Here is a 15,969-nt window from a genome sequence, read left to right on the forward strand (position 1 = left end):
TCTACCAAATGTTGGATTAGTTTTACTGCTTAATGATTCACTTTTACTTGTTATAATAATATTACCTAGATTTTTTCTGAACTTATTACTTACTATAGGCCTTAGCTTAGCTATCAACTCTTATTTTTATCATATGAAGTACAGTATTATCTTATTAGACCAATTGTATTAAGCCTTAAGGGTTTGGTATCAAACGGTTTGAATGCGATCGCTTTGAATTGCTGTAGTGAGTGATTTCATAACAAAATGAAAAGATAAAAAAGGGTAAATTGGCAGAATTACACTTCAAACAACAATTTCAGAATACTTGCTTTTTCTTTGAAAAAATAAACACTAATTTCTGCCAATCTAAAGAGCTCAAATAAGAAAGGGCTTTCTACAACTAAGGGATGGATATTCCCTAGGTACAAGTACAGATGAAAAAGGCACCATAAATATTTGAAGACCAAAACTTGTTTAACAGCCATCTCATCCATATACAATCAGTTGTATCCGCCGACTAAATACAAGTCAAAAGGTTCATGGTGAATCAACTACCACTGGTTGCTCTTCACCCATCTGCCCGAGATTATGCAGAGGCGGGTCAACCTCCATGAATCCGCAACTGCATGCTTCCCAAGTCCTCAGGTATGATTAACAATGCTAATTTAGGTGCGTACCAATATGCCTATTGTTGTGTTTGCTGTGGAGGTGGACCAGGTGGTAGAGGAGGCTGTGGCATACCACTTTGATTAGAAGGCTGCCATTCATAGTGAGAACAGTTTAGTTTACGAAATTAAATGAAGGAAATAAACAAACATTTTTAATTGTAAATTCGTCAATTTGCTGCATTTCACAGCAAGGAATAGGAAGATTGAGTCTTGGTATAATTTCACTAGGCCATACAGTTTGTTCTTTCTTTTTTTTTTTTTCGCAATTAAAGCAACACAATTTTGTTCTACCCCTTAAGTTTTATTAGAAGAGTATTTGTCAGTTACAAAAATAAACATCTTAATCATATAACATATCAGTCGCAGAAGAAAATTTTGCACTTGGCAGCAACAAGGTTTGTAAGCTTCCTATTATTTCAGATAACCACAATTACATTTCCCATTTTAATACATATCCTTTAGCAAAAAATGGGAATTTATAATATGCCAATTTAATTGAGTATTAAAACAACAATCTAAATGATATAATGCGGTAATGCTGACAGATAAACAGCATCTCAAACACGTACCTGATAAGGACCAAGCCCAGGCATCATCGGCATTTGTCCACCTTGAGGACGGTTGAATGCTCCTGCAGGAGGATACATTTGTGGCCCACTCGTACTTGGTGGGCCCTGCATATTTGGCATGCCATTTGAGAAACCTCCAGAGGAAGGCATTCCACCACTAGGCATGGGACCTGACTGCATAGGGTTCATGCCCATGTAATGCCCTTGCTGCATTTGTGGCACCATTTGATTTGTAGCATTCTGCATTCCCTGTAACAAAACACAAGATCAACAGAGGTCACCAAAAGAACATTTCAAGCAATCCCCGTCAAGAAGAAATGTGGGAGAGGAAGAATGATATAGTCAAAACATATAATGAGATCCCCATTAAAAGTAGGAACGAGATAACCATGTAAACCCTATTCCCTTTAAGAAATCAGCAAAAGATTGGATAAACAAAAGCCCATAAAAAAAACCAAGAGGAAACTAGGAATGAAACACACTTGACTGAACTTAATAAAAGCATAAATCCTAGTGGATACAAAAACAATGAAGTCAACAACCCAAGTACACAATAGTTAAGTCCATGAAATTTTACCATAGGACCAGGAATTGGCATTTGAGCTGATGTAGGTGGCATCGGCATGGATCCAGGCATTGAAGAAGGGATGTTAGAGGGCATATTATGTGGTGGCATTTGGGGAGGGGGCCGATGAATATGATGATGTGGATGGAGCGGCATATGAGATGGAGGCTGTAACTGAGGCATATTTGGAGGTGGCTGTGGAAAATTAGGCATTTGTTGGGGGATTCCTTGTTGTGGAATTTGTTGAGGATTATGTTGATATGATTGAGGTTGATTGGGAGGCATCATAGAAGGATGGGGGCCTGGTGGCAAAGGAGGTGGATGAGCCTGCTTCTGCTCTCCCTGGGAATTATCAACTGACGGAATGGAAAGTGGCATCACAGCTCCTACACCAGGAATTGTACCCTCATTTCGTGACAGTCCAGGAGGAAATGGTCCCGGTGTTGTCGGCTGTTCCTGCATAGTAAAATTCCCAGCTGCACGATTTGCAAAAGCTGGATTTTGTTCACTGTAGCCTGCAGAAGAAAGGAAAGAAATTAGACAATGCAGCACGCAGGTCAAGAATGCTGATATATCCATGCTTATACATAAAATTAAAACTAATTGCACTGATGACATTAAATTAAATATGTGTCGACCAACTTCACCCTCCCTCCCCAAAGGAGGCCAGCTGAAATCACCAAGTCAAACCCGTGTGCACATGTTCTCTTAATCTTACAAAAATAATACAGTAAAAATAAATTTTATTCACTAAATAACAGTTTTGAGCTTTTGTTCAATAAACTCAAGTTGCAATCAGTAAAATCAACAACTTAGTATTATAAACTATTCTAATGATTCGATTAAAATCTACACTAAAAATCAGCTTGATCATTAGGAAAAAAAGAAAAAAAAAAACTTCAACACAAATCAGGTGAAGAGAACAGGCCTGAGTGACGACATCATGTTCCCCAAAAATTTAGAATCGTCTTGGTAATAAAAAGCACTAAAGAACGTGCAGAACAAAAATCCAAGTAAAAACCTTGGTTGTAGCCAGCATTAAACTTATCCCGACCAGTATCTCCCGGCCTATTTCTGCACCAAAATTTTGTCGTGTGATCATTGCTCCCACTGCAAAGAAATGGAAACAATGGTTAGAGATGTTAAGCACATTAATATTGCCTGCAGCAAACATTACATAATTTGAATCAGCTATATAATCCCTTAAAGCATAAATAAGTTTCACATGAGTGATTTTTTCCCAACAAACAAATGCAACTCAAGTGAGCGAAACTAGAAATACAGAAGTTCAATTTTGGACCTATTGCCATTACATTAACCCTGATAAAAAATGATCTAATATTCTAAATTTGAAGGTATTCCTTTCTGAGTCCGCTCAAAAAGTGATACTGCATACTATACAAGAGATGAAGAATATAAATCATTTGGCGAAGCTGCTGCCTTTTTTTACCTATCTGTTCCTGTTTTCTTCGGTGTCTTTTGATTCTGGGCATTTGTTATCTTGTAAGGCCTATTACCTATTATTTGCATTGCTGCTTTGTAATGTAATAAAGTTCTTATTTAATGGTGGGAAAAAGCCTTCTTTTGTTAAGCTACTGTTTTAATATAGATATCCAATGATAGGTAAATTGAATGTTGCAGTCATTTTTCGAAATTTTTTTAATTGTCTTAAGAATTGTGTACCCCAGCTTTAAGTGACACCAATTGTAACGATTGGGATACTGCGTCGTTTATTTGCCTTCCCTAATAAGGTCCAGTTTCTTTGTACCTCTGAGTAGTCATTAATCATTTTCAAAGGATATTAGAACTTTCTATAGGGTACCCCATGCTTATGTATACATTTACATACCCCATGGTTTTATATATGTTTACATACTAACACTATAACAGGCAATGGAGTAGAGGGAGTATGAAAGCAGGAAAACCAAAGACTATTGGCTTAGTACCATCAACCATGTAGCTTGAAAATAGACAAAGGTAAAAATGGAAAGAATCACTTCCCCCCCCCCCCTCTTCCACCAATATGAATGTTTGGTCACCACTGTGTCAAAAAAAAAAAAAAAAAGAAACAGAAATATTCTGTCATCATCCTCCAATTGGGGTCTCCATCATACTATTCTTGAATGTACAAGGTGTCAATTCATTTGCGTTCTTGGAAAACAAAAGATATAAAAATTTGGTCAGATATACATATTTCTTTCAGTCTTTCTTGAGGTATTCAGCTACATCTATCCACATACGCAAACTGTAAATGTTTAGAAGATTATGAAATCGAGGTAGCATCTCATAATCAAAAGTAAGAAAGCAAGGTGCATGGACTTATGCATGCAGTTTCACCAAGTCTTTTACTTGCAGATGGTCACTAGAGAGGAGAGTAAAGGACTAATGAACAGAGGCAGCCAACAAGTTAGAATCCGCTCCACCACCATGTCTTCATTTTGATTCCCTCAAGAGAGAGAGGATACAGCAAGAGAGTAGGTGAAGGCCTCAAACCATTTCATGGTTAGAGTTGACCACTTGGTTCCAAACCTACAGCCTTAATGCAATTCAAGTTGCGGATATTGGTGAGAGAAGCAGGTTCAATGTAAAGAGGGGGAGAGGGGATGATAGAGCATTGGGACAGGCGAGGGAGATGGTAGTGGTGACGTATAAAGGAGTGGGTTCCACATTGAGAGATAAAGAGAGCCTTTGCAACAATTGCTATCTAGGTGGTGGCGGCTACACAAGGGAAACAACTGAAAGTGCTTGTGAGGGTGGAAGTGGCCAGATAGGGGAGTATGTCTTCTAGGTGATGGTGGTTGCCCTGGTTGGGCAAGAGACATGAGATAATGAGAGTTGAAGACTTAGCATTAATTCAAGTCAAAATAATCCCACAGTCTCCACCCTCACTTGATAAATGCATCTTATTTGCCTTTTATTGAGTTATAATCAACCTGAAGGAATCTACACTTTATTTTATGTTTTGAAGCTCTTTAAACCATGCTTGTTGGGAATGTGCGTGGATTCTTGAGCATGGACAAGTTCATATTTTAAAGTTGTATGCATATTGTGTGCTGGCAATGTTTTTTCGTGAGCAATTTTTAAGAAGTCAAATAAGCCTCACTATGCGGGTATTTACACTCATAATCCTTTTACACCAAATTCAAATAAAAAAAAAGGGTTCAATATTGATCAGGTGGTGCTAATCAACACGTATCTCTTCTAAATTAAGACAATGTATTCAATTTATTTCAATCTCCAATTAAAGTGCCATCCAAATACCCCTTTCATGTTCTTGTTGGTACCCTCTAGGCACTCTCAAAACCTATGTTACTCGGACTCTTCCGAGTAACATAACTCAAAACCACATTTCTTGTACACGACTAGCAGCCCAGCACTCGTCACTAAGAAATAAGAATATAACACACACTTTAAGTTTCTGACCCTCAACAGGTGGATTGTCCCAACAGTCTATTTAGCTCATAGTTTTTATAATGAGAAAGTGAACGAAGAAAGAGAAAAAAATATCAATTCTCTTTCAATTAGTTTAGTTTCTTCGCTATACCCACCCATTTTCCATCATCACTGCCACTTTCCCACTTCTGCCATGAAAAGGAAATCACATTCTCTCTTAACAAATCAGAATCCCAATGGAATTGCATAAATGTTTTTATGTTAGTTGAATATTATCTCCCAAAAAAAAAAAAAAAAAAAAAAAAAAGAAAAATCTAAAAATTGAAACTCAAAACCATCTTATAGTTCATAACCAAGGAGACATCATTTTCTTCCTTTGTTTTTCCTCAGCTACTGCCTCTCCTTCATATCTTATCTTTCTCTCTTTGAAGATGGATGGGTGTTGGAGAAAGAGGAGGTTGGGAGGTGGTGAAAGTAATTATTGACTATGATCTGGATTTAAGGATGAAGTCTTCCCGCAGAAATGGGGGGAAGAAAACTAAGAACGGCTACCATGGATAGCTTTGGCAGCAGTGTGGCAAATCCGCAAATTGCTTTAATGTGGTTATGCTTTGGGGGTGATGTTGAAGGTGGATTGGGGGTGATGTTTAAGGTGGATTGGGGGTGGTGAGGATGTTAAGGAATTGCAAGTATAGAACCATTTGGAATGATTCCATCCTGGAAAAAAAAATTTAACAAACCAATAACACATACGTGATAAAGGTCCCTGATTCTCTTTCCCGTTTTTTGTCCCCCCTTTAAACTTACAGCACTATAGCTGCGTGCATTCACACCACATCCCCCACCCACATTCTTATCTGTTACTCCCCTCATCCAATATATATTGTATAACATATAACATAGGAAAATGTCATGGAGATTAAAGAGGTAAAAAAAAAAGTAGAGATAATACGGGGATATGGGCAGCAAGCCATGAACTTTATTGAAAAAAAGAAACTAATAAAATAAGGTATGATTCAATTAATGTAGGACATCCTAGAGAGATAAAGGTTTCAATTTATCTGGGATAGATGGAGTAATAATAACTAATCAACATACAGATATTCCACAATCATGTAATCCTGTTCATCTAGGAGATTAAACTAACCTGCACAAAATATATCCAGCAGGATGCCAAGCGAGGTCCCACACAGCATTATCATGGGCATTTGGAACTTCAATTTGTGGAGTCTCATGCCTGCACTCAGCATGTCATAGCAGAGAATGAGATTAATTTATCATTAGCAATAAGAATTTGACCTGCTAAATACATATCACTTAGTCAAAAATATTTTTAAAATAATTTACTTATTGTATGACTAATATTCAATCACCAGAATAAAATCCTTTGGATTGTATCGTAGGGAAGTTTATCAGATCCCAATTACAGGAAAATTTCCACCTAGTAGATTGCCAATAACAATAAAGCGGCAGTCCTTAATTTCAAAATGGAATTCCATCATCAGATAGAAAAGCAGCCTTTTAGCAAAGCCACACACAAAATAGAGCCCTTGGCTAATGCTTTTAGGAACAAAAAAGAGCCTTTGGCTGATTCTTATAGGAACAAAAAACTACATAAATTAAAATTTAAAAACACATTGTTCAAGATATTTGAACAATTTTGAGATTTAATCCTTTTTTTTTAAAAAAAAAAAAAAAAAAAAAAAACAAAGCTGGGGAACAACAGAACAAAACCCTCGTTCATTAGCTATAAGCCTATAATCACTGTTATGTGCTGTACTAAAACTATTATTGTCCCCTTTCTTTCTTTTCCATATAATTTTAACTCTTCTCCTTCCTCCATTGTTTAAATTTTCTTTGATGGTTCCCTTATGTTATTTTTTTTTTTTTTACGGTTCTCTTATTTAATTATGCTTTTATGAATAAAATTGATCCTAATCTCAGTTGGCTGTTTGAAATTGGCCAACTTTCCTCTAAATTTAGCCTAAGAAGCTGTTGTCTCTCCCCCCCCCCCCCCCCCCTCTCTCTCTCTCTCTCTCTCTCCAACTAATCAAGTGAAGGTGAAAGTAGCAAAATTATTATTTAAGAGAAAAAGATATTACCCAACAAGCCAATGGAAAATGGAGCCATCATAACTTCCACTGACAAAGTAATCTTCATGAAATGGATGCCACGCCAATGCTGGTAAGAGGAAGAGGAGAAACAAAGAGGAATAAACCTTCAATAACATTAGTTTTGCAATCAATTCAAAGAACAAGGACCATGCAAGTGAAAGTAGAGAGAAAAAAATAATGGGTGGGTGACTAAGCTTTTCATGAGAGGTCTTCCTAAATTTGTTTAAACATAAATGGGTGGTTGACATGTAGGCTTTTTATTGAAAGGCTGACTCCAACCAAGCCAAGCAGCAGAACCAGAATTATTTCAGTTGTGTGTGGGAGATGAACTACTTGTACATTCAATTTTTTAAAAAGTAAAATAAAATTTTCAAAAGCTACCAAGGCATAATAGATAAATTAAAAAATATAAGGAAATCAATCTTCACAAGATTTGAGCTCCTGACTACATGTCTGATTTGGGTTGCCTACCAACTAGCTAGAATACTTTTCTAGGAGGATGTTTATGGCTTATACAAATACTCCCTTGATTATTTATTTTACTCGTTTACTTTTTCCAGGATAAATGAACAGGGTGTACAAAAGATGTGGATAAAATGTAAGCGATAGGATGTGAAAAGGTGGATGGAGTAGGCGAGAGTAAAAAGGAGTAAATGTTGTGAGGAAAAAGAGTCAGATGGTAAACTGTACTTGCCAAAAATAGTAAATAGTAGAAGAGTTTTTTTTTTCCAACTGATATTTCTTTTAACCGTTAACACAAATACAGAAACTTGGGTTTGATCCTCAAAATATAACAGAACGCAAACAGACATGTCAAATGAGGCCAACACTTTTGAAGAGTTAGAAAAAAATCACATAGCAGTTATTCTATTCTTCCATGACATTGATTTTTAAAAGTATTCCACAGGTAGTGAGTATTAATGAAAAAGAATACTACTTCCAATCCCGAAAGTTCTTTACAGTTACTATTTGCACACAAATTAATGTAATTAGTGAGAGTGTGTTGATGTAGCGAGTGGGTGCAAGAAAAAGGAGGACAGAGTAGGGAGAGTGTGTAAAAAGGTGAGTGTAAGAAAAAGTGGAAAAGTAAGAGAGTGTAAAGAAGTGGGTGATTTAATAAATTGTTGGAAAAAGTATGACAGAACGAATCAAAAGATGTTTCCAAAACTGGAATAAAGTAAAAGAGTAGAGAACTTTCAGGAATGGACTAAAGTGGAAAGCGTAAAGAACTTTCAGAAGCAAAGCCTCGAATGTAGTACATAGTTGGTACTATTGTTTTCCTATTCCCCAAGTTGGAAATTATTGCACATAACATATCTATAATATCAGCATACTAATCTCCTACAAGAATAATACTTCCTCCCGTTTTACAGGGTATGATTTCCATATTGGGATGTTCCAAGTCATATGACAAAGGCCTGATATTCCAGAAAATAAACAAGGTGAATGTAAAATTCAAACCATATCTTTTAAGTATATAAAAGCATATTTTAGAAAGATTGTTCTATGAAATTAAGTCATTTTAACTTCTAAAGAGATATCCTGAATCATTTTGCAGCTGTATGAGTCCATTACAAATACTTCCTTGGTTCTCCATTTTTCTTCCTATCTACTGTAGCAATGGAAACCATGGGAAGGAGGGAATTCGTGGAAAGTAGGTCCCTTGTTTGAATTTTTTGTAGGAAAGAGAAAGTTGTAACTTGTGCAAAACATGAATATAACTAAACAGTATGAGTGAACCCATTTGGTGGGTAAGGCAAGATGACGGAGAGATAATATTTACCATGTCTATATATTAATAAAAATGATGATTTCCCAACTTTTCACAATAGCCTTTAAAAAAATCAATAAACAAATTATGTGCAATCAATTTTACCTTGTTCTTTTAATTTTTTCAAATAATATGTGTATCACTAAATTTATAATTACTTTTTTGGGAACCCAAAATTCCTTAACAACATTACCTTCCTGTATAAGTATCAATCCCATTAACTTTCCTCATTAGCTTCCTAAATTGTATTTTCATAAAATTTATATCCCGTGCATACGTTTAAGTCAGTAATAAAAAGCGAAAGTAGAAAGATCTATGGAAAGCAAACCTAAATGGAAAGTAGGAAGATCAATGGGCAACAAAGGGAATAGTCGTTTTTTATAGGGGGTAATCATTTATTTTCACGAGATATCATTATCCCTACCAGTGACGTCCTTCCTGTGGCCACGAAATGATTCAAGCTCCTTCATAGCCCTTATGTCATACAGCTGCAAGAAAAATGACAATATTCAAGGTCAATCTATACACAAGAATTTGATAGCATATTACGGAAAGGCTATATTACTGATTTCTTCACATATCCTTCACCCTAACCACCCTGCCTCCAAATGCTTCAGGAAGAAAAATGTAGACGATAACAAAAATGAATAGTGTATACCTTGATAATTTGATCCTTGGAAGCAGTTAGTACCCAGTTGCCATTGTCATTCCATTTGACACAAAGCACAGTGTTCTTGTGACCATGACTGAATAATACAAGCAAAGTTAAAAGCAAGACACCTTAATTTATTTAATTTGAATAGTTACAGAATCAAATAGTGTGCACATTTACATACAATGAGCTCAGCTCCTTCCCAGTCTTAGCGTCCCAAAGTTTCACAAGGTTATCTTTACCACCTGAGCAGAAAACTATGTAAACATCTTGTATGCATAGGCAAATTTGCAGTAAAGAGCTAACAGCCTTACACACCTGAGACTAATAAAGACTTTGTGGGGTGCCAGTCAACACTCTTCACATCCCAACCATGGCCTGCCTGAGTTCAAGCCACAAGTGCAACAGTCTTAGGTTACAATAAGCACAATGTACAATATTGAAGAGAGGAGAGGAGAAAAAGGAAAAAGATATGCTAAAGGCAATTTCAACTAAACAATTTAGGCAGCCAAACTGAATAATATATCATGTTCATGGCATAGTTGGCAAATTATTTTCCAGCTACAAATACACAAAGCACATTACCTATTAATGAAGTCTCCTCTTGACACCTGGCAAAATCCCAAACTTTTACAGTAGTATCATCAGAGCAAGAGCAAAATTTCAGGTCTGTTCTGCAGAAGCTGTTACACAACCATAATCCAAATTACAGACATTAATCAAAACTCCAACCTCCAACTCTGTAAAAGAAATATTAAAATAATTACCTCAGATCCCGCACTGATTCTTTATGACCAGATTTGTTGGCCTTGACATTGTTCATATTGTTCTGCCAATACCTAGCAAAAGCGCAGTTAGGAGCATCATGTCAACAATCAAATGCATTAAATAGACTCATTCCAGTACAAAGAGTGAATTTGCAAGATTGCTAAAAGATTCTGTGAGAAATATCAATTAAATTTTAAACAATCCATTAAAAATACATTACTTTATTGCGCCTCCATCATCCCCGGTGACCATCCAATTCTCATTATGACTCCATACCATAGACCTGACAGCTTGTTCATGAGCCTCCACAAAGTAAACCATTACAGGGTCAGAATTGTCTTCTAAATCACAAAACAAAAAGATTTGCAACTTCAATCAAACATACCTGAAGGATCATCTCAAAGTTGAATGACTGACCATTCCAGAGAGTAAATTCACCACTTTGTGAGCCGGTAATCAGACGCCTTCCATTGGGTGTCCACTATTATCATAAGCCAGTCACAGCGCAGTGCCGCAGTGTAAAAGTAAGTAAGATGGATAATAATTCACATTGAACAAAAATGGGCAGCCACTTCATCACCAAAAATGACACAATTGCAAGAAGCATATATTGAAAAACTCTACTTCAACTACTTCCCAAGTCCTTTGAAACCTAAAACTTCCAATCGTTTTGAGATAAAAGGTAGCAAGAAGCATAGCAAACCCTCAACAACAATAGTATATGACACAGCCAACAACAATAGTTCCAAACTTACCAGAACACGATTAATAGAGCATCGGTTTTTGTTCAAAGATGTGTGAACAAATTTTGCTGCAAAGCTTGTTGATGGATTATCAGAATAAGCAGCTGGTGGCAACAACTGCACCAACAGTTACAAGAAAACAACAATGTGAACAAACAAAAAAAAATAATCCTGCGCCTAAGAATTTGACAAAATGAAACCCTTTCATACTTCTAGAAAGCATTCCCAATATGCAATTTCTAGCAGGTTAACAATTTAGAAATTAATAGAAACCGAACAATATTTTGAAAATTCAGATTGTTTATGAACAAGGCATAATTTCTTCTATTTTTCAAAGCTCACAACAGTTCAACTTAAGCACATATATACAAATTTTATGCTTTATTCATAAACAAACTTACAATTAGACTAAGTAATAAAAAAAATTGTTGGTTTTGTCTGAATGTTTAGTTTTTAATTTAATTTATTGTGTATATTGTTGAAAGACAATTAAAGATAGTAACAGTCAAAAATCTCAAATTTGTGCATTGAGAATTGAAAAAGTCAAAAGTTGCGAGCTTTAAACAGTGGAGGATGTATACTATAAATTCATTTTTAGGGGGAAAAAAATTGCAAAGAGGCCACTCACATCAACAGCAGCAGCAGGAGTAGGTTGCAATATCGTTCGGTCTCTTGAATCCCGCTGCCACATACGAACCTGTAAATAACAGGTATAAAAAGAATTTTCGTTCAGAAAATCTACACTAGTAACCATAAGTATAAGAAACTTTAAGACAGGGCAAGAAGTATCAAAATTTTCAGCTTAAAACACTTCAATGAGTGATCAGTAATTCAAACCAGGAAAAAATTCCACAAATATACTGCAGTTCAATGCACATCCAACAATAACATAAAGAGGAAGTCCTATATACAAATCAAAATGTCATAGCCTAGGTGACAGCCTACATATAAACACAGATACGTGATATAACCTACTGCAAAACATACATGTAATCATGCTTGCATAGCTAATGACATAAGATATTGCAGTAATTCAAAACCTGCATAAACGAGTATCAAAACCCAAAAAAAAAAGAAAAAACATTTTAATCTACGTCATTATCTTTTGCTTCACCTTCATCATTATATTCTCCTAACTCTTCAATCTCTCCAGGTGTAGAACACACCTTGATATGTCACTGCAAGCACCGTCACAAGACTCACAAGTCACAACTAAGACAAGAAGCAACGAAGCATAGTTTGAGGACAGAAATATGCAAGCAGAGAATTATGTTTTAATCTTATTATATTCCTTGGGAAATCTATTACATTCTTTGAGAAGAACAATTTAAGAGCTTAAAAAATAAGCGATGGAAAAACCTATCAAATTCCTAAAGAAAGATCTAGTCTCCATTCTTCAAGAGAAAATCTTTTAAAATAAACCAAATAAAAATAAATAAATAAATTTAAAAATAAAAATAAAAAAAGCCTAATCTTTCTTCAGAAATCAATTGACAAGTTGTAAGAAACAGCTCAAATAGAGGCAGAAAGAAACAATTTCATTCCATTGGTATTATTTTGGTGTAATGCTGTAAGGGCTGTAAATGAGAGATTCTGAATTAGATACCACTTCTGTGATTTGGTAGCAAAGATAGTAGATGCATGTATATCACTATCAAGTATACATTTGCCTCCAGTGTTGATTAATCAAATAATTTCACTAGCAGTTGTTTTCAATTTCAAAATAAAACTTTTAACTTCTAAACATCATGATATAAGTTGAAAATTCAGGATGTGAAATCTAAAAAGTTCCAAACAGTGCATTTGATACTAATTTTTGAAATTAAGATTCAAGATAGTGAATTTAATAAAATCAATTTATATCCTTGTACCCAAACACTGCCATATGAAAAACCAGGACATTGCCTAGGAGCTCAGATGATATTACGGCTGAAGGTCCAAATAATCAAAATGCAGAAGCTCCTGCCATGTCAATTGGAGATGCATTACTTGAACTATACTCCGTATTCAATACCTGAAGATATCGGACAATTGTACTTGTATAGTCCACAGCTCGTCTTTGTGTAAGCTTTCTCATCCGTTTTGCAGCATAACTATCAGCATGAGCTACACAAAGCAAATCAGAAAAGAAGTGATCACTTCAGCTTTATTCAGTAACACTCTCTGCAGAACAAGTATATCACCAAGACTATCCCTAAAGGTCTCAAATAAAAAAAAGTAATCAGATTTCCTACAATAATAAAATTTTTATACATCATAAGCCTCTTCATGTACTATGTTCATTAAATTAGTTCCCTAAATCTCATCTCATTTATAAATCCCAATCCAAGGACACTAATCCAGAAACTCACAATGTCCGCAAAATTTATCCACCACCTAGCACTGTAATCATAATCTATTATTATAGGTGGGGAAATGCGGTGGTCGGTGGAGACAAATTACCTTCTTAGAGGGTGGGTGAAAATTGCATTTTGCTTTTAAAAGAAAATGGTCAGCAAGCACATGCAGGGTTGTTCCTACATAATCTATTTAAATGCAGGGAAATACTCAATCAAAAAATCAGCAACAATTGAACTAAACTTGACCGTCTGATTCCAAACATAATTTTGAAAAACATAAACTTTATGCCACAACATTTTTGAAACCCTCCAAGGCCTCCATACAGTCATTAACAATTCAATTTATCTAACAATTAACCAAACAACTCAACCAATCCCACAATAAACAATCCCTCAAACCCCCCATTCATAAATTTAATCACTCAAATCTTGAAAATCAAACTGACATTGCTTCCCTACACTACAATTCACCAAAAATAAAACTTGACAGTCTAATTCTAAACATAATGCCCAAAAACATATAACTAATGCCACAACAATTTCGAAAACTCTTCCAAACAGCAAAACTAGATAAACAACTCATTAATCTAACAATTAACCTAACAATTCAACCAATCCCACATCAAACAATCCCCTAACCCCTTAATTCATAAATTTAATCACCCAAATCTCGAAAATCAAACGACATTCTTCCCTACACTACAATTTGCCAAAAATCAAACTTGACAGTCTAATTCTAAACATAATGCCCAGAAACATAAAACTAATGCCACAACAATTTCAAAGACTTTTCCAAACAACAAAACTAGATAAACAACTCATTAATCTAACAATTAACCTAACAATTCAACCAATTCCACATCAAACAATCCCCTAACCCCTTAATTCATAAATTTGATCACCCAAATCTCGAAAATCAAACGACATTGCTACCCTACACTACAATTCGCCAAAAAACAAACTTGACAGTCTAACTCTAAACATAATGCCCAGAAACATAAAACTAATGCCACAATAATTTTGAATGCTCTTTAAAACAATAAAACTAGACAAACAATTCAATTAATCAAACAACTCAACCAATCCCACAATAAACAACCTCTTAAACCCCCAATTCATAATTTAATCACTCAAATCTCAAAAATCTATCGACATTGCTTCCCCACACTACAGTTCACCAAAAATCAAACTTGACAGTCTAATTCTAAACATAATGGCCAAAAACATAAAACTAATGCCACAAAAACTTCAAAAACTCTTCCAAACAACAAAACTGGATAAACAATTCGTCAATCAAACAATTGACAATCCCCTAACCCCCCAATTCATAAATTTGATCACCCAAATCTCGAAAATCAAACAACTTTACTTCCCTTACAGTCTAACTCTAAAAATAATGCCCAGAAACATAAAACTAATGCCACAACAATTTCGAAAACTCTTCCAAACAATGAAACCAGATAAACAACTCATTAATCTAACAATTGAACAAACAATTCAATCAATCCCTTAAACCCCCAATTCCTAAATTTGATCACCCGAATCTCGAAAATCAAACCACATTGCTACCCTTTATCCTACACTACAATTCACCCCAAAAAACAAAACTAAAGACAAAAAACAAATTGGGAAGAGAGATTACATTCATAAGGAGATTGTTGAGGGTGAGGAAAATCGGGAGGAGGAGGGAGATTAGTAGAAGAAGCAGAAGACTGTCGCATCATAGTAGGAGGAGGAGGAGGTGGTGGGCCCCGGTGAAAGTCCATTCCAGGAGGCTGTTGGTGCTGCGGAGGAAGCGGCGGGTGCTGCTGGTACTGCGGCGGAGGATGCTGCATGTATGGCGGTGGTGGGTGTTGCATGTGATGCGGCGGTGGTTGGTGCTGGTGTTGATGCTGGTGCTGGTGCTGGTGCTGGTGCTGGTGTTGTTGCTGTTGTTGTTGGGGTTGTTGTTGTTGTTGCTGCGGTGGTGGTGGGGGTGGAGGTTCACCGTACATCATGGTTGTGGACTTGTGGAGGAGAGAGAAAGAGGTGGGAAATTGAGAGATGGGGTGGTTTAGGGTTTTAGAGAGAGGTGGTTATGTTCACCATTGAAGTGTGGCCGTGTGGGTGTTGCATAGAGTGTGAAGTTTTGGTACGGAGGGGTGATCTTAGGCCCGTTTCGTTTTAACTGAACTGAATTGAAACGACGGGAACTTAATTGAATTAAACTAAAACGAACTGAATAGAATTGAATCAAAATGAACCAAATTGAATTAAATTAGATTAAAACGACTTGAACTGAACTAAACTGAAAATAAGTCCAAAAAACAAAACATTTAGGGTTTGTTTGGCATCATTTTTGGTTTTCAGTTTCCTGTTTTTTTGAAAACCAAAAACCAAAAACAGGAAACAAGAAAAAGGTGTTT

At 35.8% G+C, this 15,969-nt stretch overlaps 1 protein-coding gene across 2 annotated transcripts; it reads right to left on the minus strand.

Moving 5' to 3' along the window:
* Nucleotides 1-255: 255 nt before the first annotated feature.
* LOC110716183 (flowering time control protein FY-like) lies at nucleotides 256-15,702 on the minus strand. 2 transcript variants are annotated; one of them, XM_021894810.1, is made up of 18 exons: nucleotides 15,207-15,702; nucleotides 13,240-13,331; nucleotides 11,854-11,922; nucleotides 11,238-11,342; nucleotides 10,868-10,963; nucleotides 10,703-10,785; nucleotides 10,482-10,553; nucleotides 10,300-10,397; nucleotides 10,033-10,092; nucleotides 9,899-9,959; nucleotides 9,721-9,808; nucleotides 9,487-9,550; nucleotides 7,280-7,358; nucleotides 6,325-6,414; nucleotides 2,806-2,894; nucleotides 1,797-2,299; nucleotides 1,220-1,468; nucleotides 256-739 (listed from the first exon to the last, which is right to left on the minus strand). In XM_021894810.1, the coding sequence occupies exons 1-18, from the start codon at nucleotides 15,559-15,561 to the stop codon at nucleotides 668-670; spliced, it is 2,325 nt and encodes a 774-aa protein (XP_021750502.1). In that variant the 5' UTR covers nucleotides 15,562-15,702; the 3' UTR covers nucleotides 256-667. The 2 variants fall into 2 exon arrangements, with proteins under 2 accessions (XP_021750502.1, XP_021750509.1); XM_021894817.1 differs by lacking the exons at nucleotides 13,240-13,331; nucleotides 15,207-15,702 and adding an exon at nucleotides 12,340-12,361 and having other exon boundaries at nucleotides 524-739.
* Between the last annotated feature and the right edge of the window lie 267 nt (nucleotides 15,703-15,969).

The sequence above is a fragment of the Chenopodium quinoa genome, unplaced genomic scaffold (genome assembly GCF_001683475.1).
Source record: "Chenopodium quinoa cultivar QQ74 unplaced genomic scaffold, ASM168347v1, whole genome shotgun sequence".
Classification (NCBI taxonomy): domain Eukaryota; kingdom Viridiplantae; phylum Streptophyta; class Magnoliopsida; order Caryophyllales; family Amaranthaceae; genus Chenopodium; species Chenopodium quinoa.

What these genes read in the sequence shown, in the direction of transcription:
- LOC110716183 (XM_021894810.1), bottom strand. Translation starts at nt 15,561, where the DNA reads ATGATGTACGGTGAACCTCCACCCCCACCACCACCGCAGCAACAACAA. An exon ending in CCAAGGATCAAATTATCAAG is followed by an intron (nt 9,551 to 9,720) that starts GTATACACTATT and finishes TTTTTCTTGCAG; the next exon opens with CTGTATGACATAAGGGCTAT. An exon ending in CCACAGGAAGGACGTCACTG is followed by an intron (nt 7,359 to 9,486) that starts GTAGGGATAATG and finishes TCCTCTTACCAG; the next exon opens with CATTGGCGTGGCATCCATTT.